General features: G+C 45.7%; 1 protein-coding gene across 1 annotated transcript in view; it reads right to left on the bottom strand.

Moving 5' to 3' along the window:
* Positions 1-22,491, bottom strand: part of LOC115097583 — a 112,296-nt gene extending 89,805 nt beyond the window's left edge. Inside the window, exons 1-3 of the mRNA XM_029613520.1 lie at positions 22,418-22,491; positions 20,944-21,050; positions 12,259-12,377 (exon numbers count right to left, since the gene is read on the bottom strand). Of these exons, the coding sequence (XP_029469380.1) occupies positions 12,259-12,377; positions 20,944-21,050; positions 22,418-22,480 (289 nt within the window). The 5' untranslated portion in view covers positions 22,481-22,491. The remainder of the gene's footprint in view (positions 1-12,258; positions 12,378-20,943; positions 21,051-22,417) is intronic.
* Between the last annotated feature and the right edge of the window lie 217 nt (positions 22,492-22,708).

Below are 22,708 nucleotides of genomic sequence, written 5' to 3' on the forward strand. Positions count from 1 at the left end.
CCTCTACCCCAGATTAAAATATTGCAGTTTGATGAATCCAGGCCTAAGTTTGTACCTGAGGCAATGAAGAGTAAAGTGACTTACCCAAGGTCAAAAGGAGCAGCAATGGGATTTGAACGCTGGTTTCCCTGGTTTGTAGCCAGCTGCTCTAACCACTAGACCTTTCTCTTTAGTCTTTCCAATTGAGTTCAAGGAATCATTTCACCACACTTCTTTCCTTACTCCTTCAAATTTATCTTCTTAAAAAGTCATTATGTTCCTTCTCTCTCTTTACTACCTCCTCTTTGAGTCTCATTAGGGAGCCATCATACAATGCACGTTACAAAGGGTCCCAGATAACTCAGGACTACTCCTGCCATTATTGAGGGTTCCCTAGAAATTTCACAACTGTTACCCTACTACATGTTAATTTGAGTGCATTTCACAAAGGAAGGTCCTTCTGATTGCATCACACACTCAAGCCTATAAAAGGCCCTTGCTTTCTCTCCCTCACTGCCTCAGTAACAGGTCCAGCTATGCTTCATAGTGTGTGTTGCTTCCCAGCATCTTGTCTTCATTCCAGCCTTGTCTTCAGTCTTCATCCAGCCTGTCCCGAGTCCTCATCCAGCCGTCTCCGGTTTGTCTTCTGTCTTCATCTCTGCCTAGGGATGTGCATTCATTTTCAACGCATTCGCAATCCGCAATGCATAAGTCCCTATTCGTTGTATTCGTGGGTTCGCGAAACGCATCGTGATCCCCCATGAATATAACATGGGGAGTGTGCATTTCACCTGTGATATCTGGACCGCCATGAATGCTGCACACTCTTACCTCTCCCTGACAGCACACTGGTGGGACCTGGCTGAGGCACGGGCAGGCAGCAGCTCTATTAGTGAACAAGTATCAGGGTAGAGGTGGGTTTTACTGCACACCCATCTGACGGACAAGGCCCATACCTCAGCCAATATTCTAGCATGCATCAGACAGATCTGGCAGGCTGGCAACTACTAGAGATGAGCTTTGTTTTTCTGGATCGGGTCAGGTTTCGGTTCAGGCGCTTTGTGGGAAAACTCGTTTTCCCACGGATCGTTTTTTGCCAACAACAAAACTGGAACCCAAACCCGAAACCAGAAAAACGAATAAAAAAAACCACAAATCGGAAAAAAAACCGTGAATTGGAAAAAAACCCACAACAACCCTTCACATTTACTTTCTTATAACCCCCCCCCCCCACCACCACCACCACCACCATCCCGATCCCTCCCCAAGACTTACTAAAAGTCCCTGATGGTCCAGCGGGGTCCCGCGAGCAATCTCTCCCTCCATGTCGTCGGGCTGTCGGACCTGCTATGACTCAAAATGGTGCCGATAGCCTTGCCCTTACGATGTCACAGGGGCTACCGGTGCCATTGGTCAGCCCCTGTCACATGGTAGGTAGGTACGAAGTCACCGGTAGCTCCTGTGACATCATAAGAGCAAGGCTATCGGCGCCATTTTTAATACTGGCAGCCGACGGCACGAGTGCAGGAGATCGCCCTGGACCCCCACTGGACCACCAGGGATTTTTGGCAAGTCTTGGGGAGGTCAGGAGTCCCCCCAAGACTTGCCAAAAGTCCCTTGCCAAAAGTCTTTGGTGGTCCAGTGGGGGTCCGGAGAGATCTCCTGCACTCGGGCCGTCGGCTGCCAGTATTCAAAATGGCGCCGATAGTCTTGCCCTTACGATTGTCACAGGGGCTACCAGTGCCATTGGTCAGCCCCTGTCACATGGTAGGAGCAATGGACAGCCGGCACCATCTTTTGCTCCTACCATGTGACAGGAGCTGACCAATGGCACCGGTAGCCCCTGTGACATCGTAAGGGCAAAGCTATCAGCGCCATTTTGAGTCATAGCAGGCCCGACAGCATGGAGGGAGAGATCGCTCGCGGGACCCCGCTGGACCACCAGGAACTTTTAGTAAGTCTTGGGGAGGGATCGGGATGGTGGGGGGGGGGTGTAAGAAAGTAAAATTGAAGGGTTGGGGTGGGTTTTTTTTTTTTTTTTAAATAAATGTGCCCCTCCCCCTGCACTAACACGAAAAACGAATTTTTCCCGAAGCTCGGGGAAAATCCGTTTTGTGGTTCAGGTCCCCCCGAATCACAACGAATTAGGCAATTTTGTTGAAATTGCCTAATTCGTTATAAACGAATGCACATGTCTAGCAACTACACCAGCAAGACCAGAATTCTCAGACAGGGTTCTTTGTCACAGACAATGGTGCAACCATGGTTAAGGCAATATACGACGGGCGCTTTCAGAACATCCGATGTTTTGCACACACTCTGCAACTGGTAGTGAAGTCAGCTCTGGGGTTGAAGTCCATTTACCAAGAGAATGAATACCTGCATACGTTAATAAACAAGTGCAGGAACATAGCAGCGCACTTCCACAGAAGTGTGAAGGCGGGGCAGGTTCTCCGACAAAAGCAGACTGATTTGGAGATGCCTCGCAAACGTCTCATTCAAGACATTGCCACCCGGTGGAATTCCACCTTTATGATGCTGCAGAGGTTAGTGGAGCTGGAGGCACTCCTTCATGAACTTTCTAGTTCAATGGACATAGGTATGCAGAATCATCTAGGTTATCATGATTGGTTAGTCATGAGTCAGCTGGTAAAAATCCTGCAGCCCTTCAAGGATGTCACGGAGGAGCTGAGTTCCAGAAGTGCCACCTTCGCTGACATCATCCCTATAGTTAATTTTCTGGAGGAAAATTTGGAGGGCTTTAAACAGGAAGAGGGAATGCAGCTGAGGTGCTGCATTGTCTGGACTTTTTGCAGAAGCAGGTGCAAGAGAGATTAAGGCCTTTTACAGAAGACCACACATACATGCTCGCCACAGTCTGTGATCCCTGTGTGAAAGGGAAACTCGCCCTACAATCCAATCATCTCTCATTTGTGAAAGACCTGCTGTTAGCAAAAGTCCGTGAACAGGAGCGCCATAGGCAGAGACAGATTAGGCATGAAGCAGAGGAAGAAACAGCGACGGGCACTTCAGAGAGTTGTGCTAACCCAAGCAAGAGCAGCACTCTGTCAGCGACAGCTAGTACCTCCTCCTTTTCCACTTTAGTACGCCAAAAGCATGTTGCCCATAAAGAATCATCTGTTCTGCTATGGGCTAGAGAGAAAGCAGCTGGCATGAGTGACTCTCAGCCCACCCAAGCAAAGAAGACACCAGCACAACTGTCAGTGACATGGTATCTCTCAGAGCCCACAGAGGACATGCAGACAGATCCGCTGGCATATTGGGCACACAGGTCCACTGTCTGGTCATACCTAGCCAAATTGGCTCAGTGATATCTGTCATGTCTACCGACCAGTGTGCCCAATGAACGTGTATTTTCAATGACAAAGGATATCATGAGCCCTCACCGCTCAAGGCTGGCACAAGAGTTGATGGAAATGCTAGTGTTTTTGAAAATAAACCTGCCTTTGCTTGGGTTTCCACATTTTCCCTGTGAATGGCAAGAAGAATAAAAGCAATTGAAAGCCATGCAGCAGCTCCAACTGTCTCCTATGCTCCAGATAATATCAGCACATGTACCTGATCTGAAACGCTGTGCCTGTCCGTCCACTGTCCAGGCCATACGTCCCTACAAGGGTCTGATCTGAAACGCTGTGCCTGTCTATCCACTGCCCAGGCCATACGTCCCTACAAGGGTCTGACCTCAAACGCTGTGCCTGTCTGAGTTTAGTTCTAGTATTTCTAATTTCAGTTTCATGTATGTGTGCATCACTTCTTTCCAGAATATTATTTTACTGTTTTGCAACATTTGGAATGCAAGAACATAAAAAGCTGACTTAAAATGTTTGGAACTTGCATAGTTTTCATGACCTTTATAATATGGGACATTTTCCCTAAATCTTTCTTAGGTGCCAACATTAATGTTTCTAGTACTATAGAAAACTGGTGGTAGTTGCTCTCTAGTTCATCCTCTGTGTTCCCATAGTTTACAGAGTCACTGTGTAAATTACAAAGACAACGTAGGTTGATATTGATTTGGACTTGAGTAGCGGTTTTCTTATTTCTGAGAGCTCTCCATGTTCCTTTGTCATCAGCTGAAGTGCATAAATACAGTTAATAGCTTCTGGGTATTTCTAAGGGCTTGACCTCTAATGCTGTGCCTATCCATCCAGGCCTTATGTCCCTACAAGGGCTTGACCTCTAATGCTGTGCCTGTCCATCCAGGCATTACATCCCTACAAGGGCTTGACCTCTAATGTTGTGACTGTCTGTCCAGGCTTTCCATCCCTACAAGGGCTTGACCTCTATCCTCGAATGCTGTGCCTGTCCATCCAGGCCTTATGTCCCTATAAGGGCTTGACCTCTATCCTTGAATACTGTGCCTGTCTATCCAGGCCTTTCGTCCCTACAAGGGCCTGACCTCTAATGCTGTGCCTGTCCATCCAGGCTTTACGTCCCTACGAGGGCTTGACCTCTAATGCTGTGCCTGTCTGTCCAGGATTTATGTCTCTACAAGTGCCTGAGCTCTAATGCTGTGCCTGTACGACCAGGATTTATGTCCCTATGAGGGCTTGACCTCTATCCTCGAATGCTGTGCCTATCTATCCAGGCCTTATGTCCCTACAAGGGCTTGACCTTTAATGCTGTGCCTGTCCGTCCAGGTCTTATGTCCCTACAAGGGCTTGACCTCTATCCTCCAATGCTGTGCCTGTCCATCCAGGCCTTTCGTCCTTACAAGGGCTTGACCTCTAATGTTGTGACTGTCTGTCCAGGCTTTCCATCCCTACAAGGGCTTGACCTCTATCCTCAAATGCTGTGCCTGTCCATCTAGGCCTTATGTCCCTACAAGGGCTTGACCTCTATCCTTGAATACTGTGCCTGTCTATCCAGGCCTTATGTCCCTACAAGGGCCTGACCTCTAATGCTGTGCCTGTCCATCCAGGCATTACATCCCTACAAGGGCTTGACCTCTAATGTTGTGACTGTCTGTCCAGGCTTTCCATCCCTACAAGGGCTTGACCTCTATCCTCGAATGCTGTGCCTGTCCGTCCAGGCCTTATGTCCCTACAAGGGCTTGACCTCTATCCTTGAATAATGTGCCTGTCTATCCAGGCCTTACATCCCTACAAGGGCCTGACCTCTAATGCTGTGCCTGTCCATCCAGGCTTTACGTCCCTATGAGGGCTTGACCTCTAATGCTGTGCCTGTCTGTCCAGGCTTTATGTCTCTACAAGTGCCTGAGCTCTAATGCTGTGCCTGTACGACCAGGATTTATGTCCCTATGAGGGCTTGACCTCTATCCTCAAATGCTGTGCCTATCTATCCAGGTCTTATGTCCCTACAAGGGCTTGACCTTTAATGCTGTGCCTGTCCGTCCAGGTCTTATGTCCCTACAAGGGCTTGACCTCTATCCTCCAATGCTGTGCCTGTCCATCCAGGCCTTTCATCCCTACAAGGGCTTGACCTCTATCCTCAAATGCTGTGCCTGTGTTAGGAGTTGCTATCTGTTGGGAGTATCAGTCAGATAGGAGTTAGCAATCTGTTGTTATTTAGGATAGTTGTGGGTGGATCCTTGGACCAGTGGCATATGACCATGCCCCGGGGGAAGATCCCAAGTGGGACCACCGGTCAGGCTCAGAGTTAAGAGACAGACACACACTAGTTCTTTTATTAGACAGTATAATGAACCACCAGAGGTGGCAGAAGTGAGCTGGAATGCCCAGCTGGGCTGTAGTCCCTCAGATACTGGAACAGCGATCCCTGGAGGCTGAGCTGTAGAGAAACTGAAATATAGTGAGTAGGCAGGATATGCAGAGTTCATGTACCGAACCTGATAGTAACAATCACACAATGTCTCATACAAGCCCAGGAGCTGGAATGTATAGGCCCTCGAGGAGCAAGTACCTGGTTCCAGGGAAAGCTCTGAGAGAGCGATGGTAACTCACTGATGTAGTTGGCAGTGATGACTTCCAGGAAGAAGAGAATATGGAGCAAGTCTGGGAACAAGAGCCCTTGAGGAGCGAGTACCGGTTCCAGACTGTCACCTAAAAACAAAGGAAAGAGTGAGGCCCTCGAGGAACGGCTACCCCTGGTAAGTCCGAGGAGGCAGAGTAGCTTAGGTAGAGTAACCCCTTGCTAACTCGATCTGTTAGCAAATTCTAAGACCATATATATCTGTCGCGGGTGACGATATCTCAGGGGGATGCCCCTGAGGTTTGCGCCATCGCCGGTACTTCAGTCAGGGCCGCGCCGCGAGCCCCTAGGCCTCCAGGAAACATGGCGGGTTGCAACGTCTAGCCGGTCCGGGGATGCCGGAGGACTTCGGCAGAAGGACACCGTGGCAGCCAATCTTCCCGCGGTCGAAGAAGGAGGTGCCAAAGAGGTAAGGAGGTTGGAGAGAGAACGTCGGGAACCGACGGACACAACAGCCTGTCCATCCAGGCCTTATGTCCCTACAAGGGCTTGACCTCTATCCTTGAATGCTGTGCCTGTCCGTCCAGGCCTTATGTCCCTACAAGGACTTGACCTCTAACGCTGTGCCTGTCCGTCCACATTTGGAATGTAGGAACATAAATAGCTGACTTCAGGTGTTTGGAGCTTGCATATTTTATATGCTCAATAGTTTTCATGACCTTCATAATATGGGCCATGTTCCCGACATCTTTCTTAGGTGCCAACAGTAATGTTTCTAGTAATATAGAAAACTGGTGATAGTTGCACTCTAGTTCATCCTCTGTTTTCCCATAGTTTACAGAAGCACTGTGTAAACTACAAAGTCAACATAGGTTGATATTGTAGATTTGGGCGGGAGATGATGTCAGCGCTTCTTTTGGTCCTATCGGCTGAACCCTCATTGCAAAGGGAACCTTCAGTCTCTGGCAATTTAAAATACTAAGGCAAAACAATAACTGGCTATATGATGTAAGCCGCAAAATAATGATGTGGTGTTATCAGAAATAAACTATAAAGTGCATAATATAATTTGATTTAATTTGACTATAGAGATAAGACCTCAGTATTGGCAAGAGATCTGAATTAACAGAAACTTCTAGAGGCCAATTGGTCCAATCATCGGTCTTATAATCTCTGTTTTAAATTTAATATATTTATTTAAAATTGCTTTTATTATGACTTGTGCACTCTTATTTTTTATTTTATTAGATTTTTATAAAATTAATGTCTATTGACACCAGTCAAGCAACATTGTGATTCTGCATCAATTAGATGTTTCAAATTTGTATCAAAGTTTGACTGAATTCACTTTGATTTTTGGGAAACTAAAAAACTCTGTATCCCAAATATTGATGAAATTGATGTTGATCATACGTTATTAAAGTCTTATATATTATGTAGCCTCTTGTCTGAAAAGCTATTTGTATTGACAAACACGTCTCCTAGAGGAAAACATCGTGTTGCTGTTCAGCAAGTTGATGACATTGATGAAACCAAGTAACTAAACTTTCACTCAGCCAGACAATTGGCTGTATTATGCTGGTGAATTCAATGGTAACAATGTTGATGTTCAAACGACTTAATAACAATCAGTAGACCACTCTATGATTTTATGTAAATAACCACAATGTTCACTAATGAAATTGTTTCAAGCTGGTTCAATGGCTTATTGCCACAAAATTTGGTGCGAGATTTACTGCAACCATGTAAATGATGCGACTTAAGCGATGAAATTTCAGTCTTACAACTGATTTGCGGGACGGACGGTATGATTCACTCCGTCTCTCATAAAATGTTTGTGTTCCGACAATGTTTAAAGACGGCAGAGCACTTATCTTGAATTAGATGAATTTGATGAACGCAGACGCTTGCAGATTATTCATTCACATAGTTCTGCCGTGACTGAGACCCAGAGGGTCTAACAACCGCCGCCGACGGGGCCGGCGTTTCGCAAAAAACGCTGCTTCAGGGAGGACTGATTAGTAGAGAAAAACTCCTTCTATTGTGGTCAGGTTCAGATTCTAGCTCCAAAGGCCTGGGTGAAGAAATGAGTGGCGCCCAATTCCAATGAACTGGTAGAAGTGGTTGGGGAGCTGTAATAGTAAGGCTTAGGGTCATCTCCTCAAAGGACTAGGCATTGAGGTTTCCCGACCTCTGTGGACCTTGGGCCAAAAGATGGCTTTTGGGCAGTGCAGAACAGGCAGAGGCCTTGCTGTCTGTGATGGAGTTTCTCTTCTGGGGCCAAGCAGCAAGGTCACAACTGCATTGGCTCTCTGGAAGTGGAGAGGTTGCGGATGTGGCAGCTGGGGATGAGAGCGGATGTTGGACTTGAGGAGCCAAAGGGCCATTCTTCAGGAAGGACGAGTCTCTCAAGCCATTAATTGCAAGAGGCGATCTATTTTGGAACTAATCGACCAGCTTCAGATTCCCATGATCCAAATGAATTCTCCTTTGGTGATTTCTTCTGTCTATGGATTCCCACTACCAGGCAGGCCTGATATGTAAGACTACAGGTAACCTTTTTATGTTACCTGTGGTCTTACTTATCAGCCTCCTGCATGTGGAAAAAGTCCCTGCAGGTAGAGTCAATCCTGCCTCAACCCAAGGGTCCACAGATACAACAACCACAATTTGGGGAGAAAAAAGCACCTCATAAGAATTGCTCTACAATTATTTCCCTCCTTATTTTGAATTTCTATCGGAAACTGAATAAATAGTGCTTCACATTTGACTATTTCAGTAACAGTGAAATGAGAATCTTGAACAATTACATAGAGAGAGAGAGAGAGAGTGTGTGTGTGTGTGTGCGCGCGCGTGTGCGCCAAAAGATTGACAACATGTTTTCATGGGGATAAGATGGGGTGGATAATATCTCTAAGGATTTGGTTGGTTTTAGTTTCTTTCTTTATTTCTTGTTCTTGGAAAATTTTGAGGTTGTTTATACAGTGGGCTCAGGTAGGAATAAGACCTGGGATCCAGAAACATCCATTCTTCTCAAGTATACAGCCCACATGTTCCTCCCCACCTACACAGAATGCGCAGAAACCCAAGAACAAATGGATTACAGTGGAATCTGGTAAAGAAGACCTGTGATGCAAAGATACACCCTCCCACAAGTGACACAAGTACAAAATACCTTCTCTGTATTAAATAATGAAGAAGCTCTAGCAATGGAGAAAAGAAAGAATATAAGAACATGCCATACTGGGTCAGACCAAGGGTCCATCAAGCCCAGCATCCTGTTTCCAACAGTGGCCAATCCAGGCCATAAGAACCTGGCAAGTACCCAAAAACTAAGTCTATTCCATGTTACCGTTGCTAATAGCAGTGGCTATTTTCTAAGTCAACTTAATTAATAGCACGTAATGGACTTCTCGTCCAAGAACTTATCCAATCCTTTATTAAACACAGCTATACTAACTGCCTAACCACATCCTCTGGCAACAAATTCCAGAGTTAATTGTGCATTGAGTGAAGAAGTACTTTCTCCGATTAGTTTTAAATGTGCCACATGCTAACTTCATGGAGTGCCCCCTAGTCTTTCTATTATCTGAAAGAGTAAATAACCGATTCACATCTACCCGTTCTAGACCTCTCATGATTTTAAACACCTCTATCATATCCCCCTCAGTTGTCGCTTCTCCAAGCTGAAAAGTCCTAACCTCTTTAGTCTTTCCTCATAGGGGAGCTGTTCCATTCCCCTTACCATTTTGGTCGTCTCTTCTCTGTACCTTCTCCATCGCAATTATATCTTTTTTGAGATGCGGCGACCAGAATTGTACACAGTATTCAAGATGGGGTCGCACCATGGAGCAATACAGAGGCATTATGTCATTTTCCGTTTTATTCACTATTCCCTTCCTAATAATTCCCAACATTCTGTTTGCTTTTTTGACTGCCGCAGCACACTGAACAGACAATTTCAATGTGTTATCCACTATGATGCCTAGATCTCTTTCTTGGGTGGTAGCACCTAATATGGAACCTAACATTGTGTAACTATAGCATGGGTTATTTTTCCCTATATGCATCACCTTGTACTTATCCACATAAAATTTCATCTGCCATTTCGATACCCAATTTTCCAGCCTCACAAGGTCTTCCTGCAATTTATCACAATCTACTTGTAATTTAACTACTCTGAACAATTTTGTATCATCTGCAAATTTGATTACCTCACTCTCATCATATTTCTTTCCAGACCATTTATAAATATATTGAAAAGTACAGGTCCCAATACAGATCCCTGAGGCACTCCATTGCCCACTCCCTTCCACTGAGAAAATTGTCCATTTAATCCTACTCTCTGTTTCCTGTCTTTTAGCCAGTTTGTAATCCACAAAAGGACATCGCCACCTATCCCATGACTTTTTACTTTTTCTAGAAGCCTCTCATGAGGAACTTTATCAAACGCCTTCTGAAAATTCAAGTACACTACATCTACCGGTTCACCTTTATCCACATGTTTATTAACTCCTTCAAAAAAGTGAAGCAGATTTGTGAGGCAAGACTTGCCATAGGTAAAGCCATGCTGACTTTGTTCCATTAAACCATGTCTTTCTATATGTTCTGTGATTGATGCTTAGAACACTTTCCACTATTTTTTAGGGATGTGCAGCAGGGACAGATTCGTCTCATTCGGTATTCGTATTCATCGGGACCCAAATCCGTTGCATCCATTCTCGGGGGACCCCGATCCATTCATTAGTTACATATGTATTCGTTTCCCAAAACAAACCCCATCCCAACCCTTTAAATTTAATTAACTACAACCCTCACCCTCCTGACCCCCCCCCCCCTCAAGACTTGCCAAAAGTCCCTGGTGGTCCAGTGGAGGTCCTGGAGAAATCTCCTGCACTCGGGCTGTCGGCTGCTGGTATTCAAAATGGCGCCGATTGCCTTTGCCCTTACTACGTCACAGGGGCTACTGGTGCCATTGGTCAGCCCCTGTCACATGGTAGGAGCAATGGACGGCTGGCGTCATCTTGGAGTCACCCAGCACTAGAAACAGCATCCAAGTGGTACAGAGAGATTTCCAGACTCTAGCAAAACAGATTAGACACATGGTGAAGGCTATTGCCTTTTAAGAAGTGTTACCTGGTCATGGAAAGGGGAAAGAGAGGCTAAGCCATATAGAAACTTCAATGCATGGGTCAAAATGCTTTAGAATGTCAATCTGGCCTACTACATCTTCTAGGTTCACAGTGATTTGGTACAGTTCATCTGACTCATCAACCTTGAAAACCATCTCTGGAACCAGTATCTTCCCAACATCCTCATTAGTAAACACAGAAGCAAAAAATTAATTTAGTCTTTCTGCAATGGCCTTATCTTCCCTAAGAGACCCTTTAACCCTTGATTATATAATGGTCCAACTGACTCCCTCACAGGTTTCTTGTTTCAAATATATTTAATAAAGTTTTTATTGTGGGTTTTTGCCTCTATGGTCAACTTCATTTCAAATTCTCTCTTAGCCTGCCTCAGGGGTCTTCTCCACTCCACATTCTGGGGATCTCTGGGGGACCCTGGTGATCTTTTCAGGAATGTGGCATGTGGCCCAATGCAAAGACAGTAGTGAGTGGGAAAGATGGTATGAACAGTCATTGAGAGAAGGGAACTGGACCAGCATGCTGGGAGAATATCTCCACTCTTGGACTGATGCTGGTGGGAGTAACTCCATGGCATCCCTTTAGCCTGGCACCTTGGGTGGGTGCCTACCTTGCCCATCCCTTGCAATAGTCCTGATGTTAACTGTCCTTTATGGGAAAAACCATATATTTGTACTACTCAATTTGTACTGTTTCTGATGTTACTATGGATCCCCAGGATATGTGAAGAATGCTCTTGTTATTACTGAAGGCAATGGATATATCAAAACTCTTGTTGCTGTTAATGAGTGTTCGTGTATGTCTCAAAACTTCTCCTTTTACTGAGGGTCCCCAATATCTCAGAATTCTGCCTGCTGATATCAGGTTACCTGGATATTGCAAGAATGTTACTACTGTTGATGAAGATCCCCAGATATCTTAGAATTGCTTCTCCTGTTATTGAGGGTGCTTGGTGTCTCAGTACTTTAACTGCTTTTATTAAGATTCCCCAGATATCTCACAGTGGTGTCTGCTACTACAGAAGGCCTTAAGTATCTTTGACCTAAACTGTCATTGAGGATGTAGTAGAGCTTTCTATTAAACTGATGCTTGTAACATAGGATAATGCACAAATGAAGCAGTATGATAGCCTGCTTTTTATGTACTGTTACACTTCTGCTGATCACTTTTACATTAGATTCCTTTCATCTGCTATACATAAGATGGTAGAGGTGTTTACCTTCATCTCTCTCACAAACCCATCCTTTGCGTTCCAAACAGTCTGACACAATTAAATTATATTTCACAGAAGAACCAATGCCTACGCAGCCATTCTTTGCAAAATCCACACCAACAGCCCTGAAGGAAAGGAATTGGAGAGAGTAATATTGACTTAGGGACAATCTGTAATATCCAAGATTAAAACAAAAGATGATTGAGTCATAAGAAGAGAAATTGCTGAAGAGAAGACTGCTGGAGTATATTTATAAGATTGAAACCATCAGAGTATCTCTTTCACATTTAAGACGGGTGCCTCAAGAAAGGAACAGAATTGAGACCTGTGAAATGGCAAATGTGGTATATTCAGTCACTTTTTCAGCTAAATTATAGCTGGATATCTATTTATCCGGTTATAATTTAGCTGAATAAAAAAGGGGCATTTCAGGTGTTTTCCTGGGAGGACTGAGTTATCTGGCTAATCTAGCTGAATATCGGGTATCTCCAACTAGGATAGCCAGATAACTTTAAACCTGCTTCTTAACATGCTGTTATCTTGTGTGGCCAGATAACATACTACTTTACAAAATATCATGAAAGATATCCAGCTAAGTACTACTGTCATTATCAAACCAAAGAAAGATTCAGAAGGCTAATCCCATCCCTCCTCTCCCAAAGCTTAATATAAAGACCCTCAGGCCATACTCTCCCAATCCCCCCCCCCCCGCCAAAACCTTTTAAAGATTTATGAAGAAGCCAGTATTGTACGTCGGCCCCCATCTCAATTATTTATTAAACAGTATCAGGTTGCTTCCCTCCCTGCCACCCACACCCATCCATAAGGAATCATAGTGGTGCCTATTCCCCCATCCCTCTGACTCTCCCCAGTCCCCCAATTGATACCTTTTTGTAAGAGTAAGCTTTCAGCAGTCAGCACTGCCTCTGTCAGAGCAGTACTGGAGATGCTGGGAGCAGGGCAGAGGGTCTTTTGCTTCCAGTTCAGATCAAAAAGGTATTGGGGGACTGGGGAGGTTCAGAGGGATGGGAGTGGTAGGTACTAACTACTATGATTCCTTGTGGGGAGGGGCAGGGAGGGAGGCAACCTGATACTGTTTAATAGAAAATTGGGTCCAGGGCCATGTACAATACTGGCCCCTTCCTAAGTCGTTACAAAGGTTTGTGGGGAGGGGGCGAGGGGAGGAAAGTATGACCTGAGGGCCTTTGTATTGAGCTTTGGGAGGGGAGGGAGGAAATTGGCCCTCTAAATCTTTCTCTAGTTTGTCAATAACAGCAGTACTTAGCTGGATGTCTTTCATGATATCTGGAAAAGAAGCATGTTAAGAAGCAGGTCTAAAGTTATCCAGCTATCCTAGCTGGATATACCCGATATTCAGTTAGGTTAGCTGGATAACTCAAACCCTCCCAGGAATGCTCCTGAAATGCCCTTTTTTATCTGGCTAAATTATAGCTGGATAAGTAGTTATCCAGCTGTAATTTAGCCAGATAAGTGGCTGAATATGCCACATTTGTCATTTAGACAGATAACTTGTGAGTTATCTCTCTAAATGGCTTTTGAATATGGACCTCCATATGCATAATGTCATATGATACCATGACTGCCTAATGAGTAACCTCAGAAAAGTATAAGCTCTAAAACATTTGAGAATATTCTGATGTCACCTGATGGCATAAATTAAAATTGGAACTATCTACTTCAGAAAGAAAATGGGAGGTCCCCAAACACACAATAGTATTTGATGGATGTATGGTACAGTCTTGCATATCTCTTTAATGAAGACAGCCAAGATTTCATAGCACACAGTTCTGAATGGAGCTTGGCCTATTCACTAGGGATGTGAATCATTTTTGAACGATTAAAATTATCGTCAGATAATTTTAAAATCGTCCAAAATCGTTAGAGTGCACAATACAATACAAATGCCCCTGATTTATCGTCAGGGGCATTTGTATTGTATCGTTAAATAGGGCGCGGGAAAACCGGCACACCAAAAAAACCCTAAAACCTACCCCGAACCTTTAAAACAAATCCCCCACCCTCCCGAACCCCCCCCAAAATGTTTTAAATTACCTGGGGTCCAGTGGGGGAGTCCCGGCACGATCTCCCTCTCTCTGGCCACGGCTGCGTTAAGAGAAATGGCGCCGGTGGCCCTTTGCCCTTATCATGTGACAGGGCAAAGGTAGCGCCGGCGCCATTTTGGTTCCTGGCTCCCGATGTCACACGTGCAGGAGATCGCCCCCGGACCCCCGCTGGACCCCCAGGGACATTTGGCCAGCTTGGGGGGCCTATTGACCCCCACAAGACTTGCCAAAAGTCCAGCGGGGGTCCAGGAGCAACCTCCTGCACGTGGGCCGTATTGCCAATCTTCAAAATGGCGCCGGCGCTACCTTTGCCCTCACTATGTCATACGGGCGACCTTTGCCCTCACTATGTCATACGGGCGACCGTCGCCCGTATGACATAGTGAGGGCAAAGGTAGCGCCGGCGCCATTTTGAAGATTGGCAATACGGCCCGCGTGCAGGAGGTCGCTCCCGGACCCCCGCTGGACTTTTGGCAAGTCTTGTGGGGGTCAGGAGGCCCCCCCAAGCTGGCCAAAAGTCCCTGGGGGTCCAGCGGGGGTCCGGGGGCGATCTCCTGCACGCGTGACGTCGGGAGCCAGGAACCAAAATGGCGCCGGTGCTACCTTTGCCCTGTCAAATGATAAGGGCAAAGGGCCACCGGCGCCATTCCTCTTAACGCAGCAGTGGCTAGAGAGAGGGAGATTGCGCTGGGACACCCCCCCCCCACTGGACCCCAGGTAATTTAAAACATTTTGGGGGGGTTCGGGAGGGTGGGGGATTTGTTTTAAAGGTTCGGGGTGGGTTTTAGGGGTTTTTTGGTGTGCCAGTTTTCCCGCCCTCCCTGATTTACGATTTTTAACGATTTAAAAAAAAAAAAAAAAACACGACGATCAGATTTCCCTCCCCCCCAGCCAAAATCGATCGTTAAGACGATCGATCACATGATTCACACCCCTACTATTCACTGACAATCCAGTGAGTAAATTAATACTAGCATTGGTAAGTTCTCAGCTACTGGCACTTGCAAGTTATTGTTTAGATGGATTTGTCTGGGTAACTTTTCAGTTACCCAGACAAATACATTTAATTTAACATTTCCCTACTCTCACCAGCTAAATTTTACCAAGATAACATTTTAACCATGTGAAAAGAGGGAGGGGGCATGGCTTACGTTTAGTCGGGTAGTGCCAATATTGAGCACTATCTAAAATTATCCATGTAATTCTGATCAGACAGAACACAGTCCCAAAACTGCCTGGGTAACTTTAGCTAGCTATATTCAAAGGGAGATTTACCTGGGTAAGTCCCACTGAGTATCCCAGCTAAAGTTTCCCAGGTAACTTTCTGTTCACCGCCTTGCTCAATAAGGACTTTTAAGTATTCAGCCAAATTGGGAGGAGGTTTGGGGAAGGCTTTGAGGATGGCTCTGGATGATGGGAGAGGGGAGGTAATTGGGCAGTGTCTTTTTTTTAAGCAAGGTCGGTATAGGGAGGGGGGGGGGCTTTGGGGTGCACACGTTTTTACAGAGATGGGGAGAGAATGGGGGATTAGGGTCCCTGGTTTGAAGGTTTTTGGTTTTTTTTTTAATACTGAAAGGGATCGGGAGGGAGGGGTAAATGGAGAGGTTCAGGTGTCCACTCATGAAGGGAGTTGCTGGTATGAGTATTATTTAGATGCTGTGAGGGAGGATCAAGGTTTTATGGGGTTTTTTTTAATGTAACTGTTGAGTGCAGAATTTTAGAGCTAATTGGTTAAGTTTATGAAGCTAGCTACTCAAAGTTTGACTGGTTAGGTGGATATTCAGCAGCTTTTTTAGTCAGATAACATCTGGCAGCAAAGGTTATACCTCATGCAGCAGGCTGAAAGCTAAGTTGGGTGGGACTCTGGACTGGCCTGGTATCTTTAGCCATATTGGAGCAGCTGAATATCTACCTTTATATTAGTAATTCACAGCACTGGAAAGCAAAGTCCTCAACTTATCCACATAATGGGTAGAGTATGGGCAGCAACAAGGAAACATTTGGTTCTTACCTGCTAATTTTCTTTCCTTGAGTCCTTCCAGACCAGTCCAGATGCATGGGTTTTGGTCCCCTACCAGTAGATGGAGACCGAGAACAATTGTTTTGCTGATATCACCCTATATAGGTTACTGTGGCATCTGCTTTAGCATATCTGTATCAAAGTAATCACGTTAAATCTGTCCTTCTGATTTAAGAATGGGCCCCAAATGGAGCCTGACTCCCTCTAACAGCAGTGGAACTGAAATGAAAAATGATACAACTTTATGGTAACAGATTTCTGGCTGCCATAGTTATACCTAATGCAGTAGGCTAAATTGGGTGGGACTCTGAACTAGTATGGTAGGACTCAAGGAAAGAAAATTAGTAGGTAAGAACCACATTTTTCCTTCCTTATCATCCTACTAGACCAGTCCAGATGCATGGGATGTACCTATCTTCCCTTATTGCAGGAGGGAGCTTGCTTTCAAACCTGAGCTCAAGATGCCTGCCTCAAAACAAGCAGCGTCTCCTGTTAGAACATCCAACCAAAAACATCTTGCCTATTTCCTATCGCACGACAAAATTTTGGAATACACCTTAAGACCTTCCAACACTACCAGGCCCCTTAAATATGTAGGCTGAACCCATCACTTCGTCAAGCCACCTAGCTATTTTGGCCTTTGAAGAAATCTCTCCTCTTCTCTCACCACTAACTAGAATGAACAAAGGATCTAACCTCCTGAAAGGATTTGATACCCTCAATAATCTGGATTAGTGTTTGGCGAGCATCCAGTAAGAGAAGTTCCTCATAACTTATCCGCTGAATCCATCCTCAGAGTTCAATTGATTGCCCCCACATGAAAAAACACTACCATTACTAAGAATGAAGGGACTATGTGTATGGATATTTCCTCATCTGAGAACTTGAACAATAGACCACAATAGCCAGATTCAACATCAATATATCCTTAATGGGTTCAAAGAAGGACCAATGAGAGATCCCAGGATGAAATAGCTTCTCAGAACAGAAGGTGAATTAAAAAGTGTGAAAACATTTGGACCTGCGGAGAAGTACATCAACTGGATGCTCTCTCTCTATTAGAGATGTGAATCGTGTGATCGATCGTCTTAACGATCGATTTTGGCTGGGGGGGGAGGGAATCTGATCGCCGCGGTTTTGTTTTTTTTTTTTAAATCGTTTAAATAGTAAATCGGGGGAGGGCGGGAAAACCAGCACACTAAAACAACCCTAAAACCCACCCCGACCCTGGGCCATGGCTGCGTTAATAGAAATGGCGCCGACGCTACCTTTGCCCTGTCATATGACAGGGCAAAGGTAGCGCCGGCGCCATTTTGGTTCCTGTCCCCCGACGTCACGAGCGCAGGAGATCACTCACGGACCCCCGCTGGACTCCCAGGGACTTTTGGCTAGCTTGGGGGGGCCTCCTGACCCCCACAAGACTTGCCAAAAGTCCAGCGGGGGTCCGGGAGCGACCTCCTGCACTCGTTGCCGTATTGCAAAATGGCGCCGGCCGTATGGCCGTATTACCGTATTGCAAAATGGCGCCGGCCATATGGCCGTAAGGCCCGAGAGTGGAAGATCACACCGGGACCCCCCCACTGGACCCCAGGTAATTTAAAACATTTTGGGGGGGTTCGGGAGGGTTGGGGATTTATTTTAAAGGGTCGGGGTGGGTTTTAGGGTTGTTTTAGTGTGCCGGTTTTCCCGCCCTCCCCCTTCCCCCTCCCCCGATTTACGATTTTTGACGATAAATCGGGGGAATTCCTATTGTATCGCGCCTCTAACAATTTTTTACGATTTAAAATATATCGGACAATAATCGTCAAAAAACGATTCACATCCCTACTCTCTATATATAACAGGAAATAGCCATCACGTGTATTCTAAGGGAGTTCAGTGTTAGATCCTGCTGGAACTCCTTCTGTAAAATAGCCAGAATTAACCAAATTGATGTCTTGAGGAAAAGACCTGTGCTTCTGAACAATATAATAAAAGAAAAAAAGAATATAAGATTTGCCATACTGAGTCAGACCAAAGGTCCATCAACCCAGTATTCTGTTTCCAACAGTGGCCAATCCAGGTCAATAGCGAGCTCCTCTAGAATAACCGGTATCAGCGGCCCTAGCTCATCTCTGCGAAACAGGCGCACCACCTTGGGGTCATCGCCGTCTGTCGCCTGGGCCGCCCCCGGCTTGGCCGGCTGAGGATGAAGCTCAGGATCCTCTTCCTGTCCGTCGCCAGTAGGTATCGGGGGTGCTGGATCGTCCTCCAATGAGTCCGATTGAGAAGACTCCGTCAGCCTTTCCCGAGAACGGAGAGGACGCTTCGGCTTGGGAGCATCCGCCCCCTCCGACCGCCTGGACCGCTTCCGTGAAGAAGACTCCCGGGGCAACCTGGACCGCGACCTCCGTCCAGATCTGTGAGCCTTGAAGAACTTGCGCATCATGTCCACAAAGTGGGAGGAGAACGAAGAAGAAGAACCATCCGACTCCGAATCCTCCTCATCTGAGGAAACACCGGCTGGAGCTATCGGATCCATGCCCCCACCAGGAGCAGCCGGCCTCGGGGAGAGCGGAGGAGGAGAAGACCCATCCCCCAAGCGCATCCAGCGCTGTCTTCTCCTGGTCCCTGAAGGTTGCTAACAAGGCCTCCGAGCCAGCACTGAGCTGGAGTGGAGCCAGCGGAACCGGGTCTTTCTCTCTAACATCAGGCCTCCGGGGCTCCCAACGCGATCTGGAGCCTTGCACCGGCTCCTTGCCAAGCAAATCCCGGGAGGAGCCTTCCCCACCGAAGAGACAGGCTGTGCAGACCCCAGCGCAGGAAATCCGCACGCGCGCACTGCCACAGGCAGAGCAGGCCGCACCACGTGGCATATCCCCGGGCTCGATTTGTTGAGTGCCCGAAAAAAGAACCGCGGTGTTCAGAGCAATTTCCCGGTCAGTAGGCCGCACCTTGCGGTAAAAGCCCCGGGCTCGATTTTTGACTATCCAAAAAAAGAACCGTGGCGATCGGAGCAAATTCCCGGTGAGTAGGCCGCACCACGTGACAAATCCCCGGGCTCGATTTTTGACTATCGAAAAAAGAACCGCGGCGTTCGGCGCGATTTCCCGGTCCCCCCCGGGCAGAAAAAACGGCAAAAACGGAGCAAACACTCGGCCGAAGGAAGGCCTTACTCCAGGGAAGTTTTGAAGAAAATTAGTAAATTTGAAGTTTACCTGGTAAAACAGCAGGCTGGTCGAGGGTGAGTGGCCAAGACCCCCGGCATCACCCCGAGCCATGGCAGAAATAGGGTCCCCAACCCTCTGCTCTGCAGCCTCGAATACCAAGGGGGATGGTCCCACCAGGACCTGACAACCCCCTGGGAGGCTAGACGCTGCACTACTTGCCCGCCTGATGAAAACTTCCTAACTTTTTTTTTTTTAAACTAAAGAAACCTGTCCAGATCCCTAACAAACCACAAAAAAGGGCAGCACTAAGTTAAGACAAACAAACCCCTAACTTAGTACCACCGAGAGACACTAGGCTTTGCACCTCCACCATCTGCTGGAGACAGAAGAATACTGGCAGACACTAGGTGGCACCTCAGGGGTATAGGACAGAGTCCGCAAAGTCTTCTTCTGTCTCCATCTGCTGATGGGGAGGCAAAACCCAGCTGTCCTGGACTGATCCGGGTACGTACAGGGAATGTGTTTTTGTTTGCTTTGTGGCTTGGGCAGTCACCTTGATTTGCTTGATTCCTTCAAACCAAAAATTAAACAAAAACAATTACGTGAAAAAAGCTTTTTGACTGTACATCTCTATTCTACTGCATCAATATCTACTCAGTCCTCCTTGATACTGTCTCATGTTCTGAAACTGAGTTTGGAAGTGTGCAAAACAACTAGAATGAAACAAAAAAAATAATATGAAACAAAACATTTTTGTCTACACACCCCTATTTTACTAGTTCAAAATCTACTCAAACCTCCTTGTTCCATAACCCAATTTCGAAGTGTGCAAAACAACTAGACATCATACTTATCTCCTCCAGAACTGGGAATTCAGGGGTAATTTTCAAAAGGATTTACATGCATAAACCCTAGCTTATACATGTAAATCAGCTTCTGAAAATTATCTGGGGAATTGTGCGGGGGTGGGGGGGGGGAAGTATGTGTATATCTCGATTATATGTGGACTTTTCCTCACACTCTCTGTAAGCATTCTGGGGGTAGGGTTGGGACAGATAAAGCACTTATACACATACTTTTAATTTTCAAATATATTCACAGACTTTAGCCATATGCAGGCTGCTGAAAAATAGACTCCCTAAGACAATCGAAAGGGCAAGTGTGGTCACCCAAATCACACAATGGATCACATCACAAACAGTTATGGTCTATACCCACTTACAGATCCACTAGACTTTATGAATTGCTCTCTTACTGAATCAATCCATTGAATTACACTATTACTGAATCTATCTGACTCTTATGATTTGATTTTCACATACTTGTCACTTGCCAGAAGAAGAAGGACCTGAGAATGGAAAGTCTTTTATTTGGCAACAAAGAAGTGCATCTGCTGGACCATCAGGACAGCCTTAGTAATGCCTTTTGAAATACTCACCAGTCCAAAGAAAGATCAGCTTCTTCACCTTCTTCCCATATCCATTTCTTGGCTCTGTTATTCAATCCTGTCCAACTCACTCCTTGCACCATTGCTGTTACCCAGAGCTGAGTAAAATGCAAGAACTTTGTAAGTATCAATATAAATTAGAGGTCCATATTCATTAAGCCATTTAGTGGACAAGTTATGCATCTAAAGTTAGTTTGATAATTTGTCGCATGTATCCAGGGGATAAACGTCAGCTGAATGTACTTGCCTACAGTTATCTGGCTACATGTAGCCAGATAACTGTTATCTGGCTACATGTAGCCAGATAACTAAAAATATCTGACCAGCTATGGGGGTTATTTTCCAAGCTTATCATGTGTGATAAGGCCCTAACGCATGAGATAAGGGCCTTATCGCGGCGGCAAGATTTAAATTAGGGGGAGGGGAGGAATCGGGGTGGAGTTAGGGAGGGAATTATGGTAATTGGTAGCTGCACCACTGCCGGTGATGTTTCAAACATTATTGCCAGCAGTAGCACGGGGAATATCACTACCTTTTACGGCGGCGCTGTGCCCGCAATAGCCTGCAGCCAGCCGGACCACGGCAGGCGAAACTGCACCGCTATGGTGTGGCCGGCTGTAGGCTATCACCCGACCACCCCTGCTTCGCCCCCCACCCCCCTGTAGCGCAGGGTTCATCATTCCGCACGGAATGATGAACCCTGGCCTATGTTTGAATATAGCTGATTAGGTTTTAGTAATCTGGCCTTGTGCAGCCAGTTAATTTCCTACTTAAATGGATATCTTCAAAACATATCCGGTTATGTAACGATATCTTATTTTAAAAAAAGGAAAAAAAGTAAAAGGGCCTGATGCTTAATTTCCTGCTTCCTACACCCACATTTCATAGATGCCCTAAAGGTCCCTGCACCCCTCCCACACACACATATCTCCTCCTTTATAAATAAATATGTCTGGGTCCCCCACCCCCTTCTCCATTTCTATATATATTAAAAGCTGGTACTATACACACTTTATGCTTCCAGTGCAGTTATCAATCTAAATGCCTTTGTGTCTTTTGTACTTTTTTTTGCTGAATTCTTAAAATTTCATAAGATGATAGTTTAATTTCCCCTCACACTGACCACCATGCCGCTAAACTCAAGTAGTCTCCCAAAACCCTCTGTATACAGTTTTTTTGTTGTATCTCCCACTATTACCCTTTGCTATATTTGTTCAAATTACAGTTATTTGTTTATATATCCCTGCTTACCCTGAAGCTTCAGCCTACCTTCTACAACTTAACTATCTCAACTGCCCTGATTTGTTTGAGCAGTTTGAATGTTTGCCTGAAATGTGATTTCTTATCCACTTGTTTCAATGTAAACTGATGTGATGTGCAAATGAACGTCGGTATAGAAAAGCTACAAATAAATAAATACATAGATAGATTTCACATAATTTCAATATTTAGACTGCTGCATTACCTTCTCTTCTATGCTATTTATTTTAACTAGGCTTGTGGCAATATAGGACTGACAGGCTGCCATTGCTTCAGGCCAGGTTTTGCTCTTTGTCGTCTCCACATAGTAACAATGTCCATTCCAGAACCACCAGTCAGGATGCTGTGGACATCTCACACTGACTAAACCTGGGGAAGGAATACTGAGAGGTAAAACATGGGGGGGGGGGGGAAGGAGAGTGCTACCATCCTTACGACCTCCTGCTTCTTAGTCATCCAGCAGAAATTGGGAAATCTGCTGAAGTTTAGTAGCCAG

This window comes from Rhinatrema bivittatum, chromosome 8, assembly GCF_901001135.1.
Source record: "Rhinatrema bivittatum chromosome 8, aRhiBiv1.1, whole genome shotgun sequence".
Lineage (NCBI taxonomy): Eukaryota > Metazoa > Chordata > Amphibia > Gymnophiona > Rhinatrematidae > Rhinatrema > Rhinatrema bivittatum.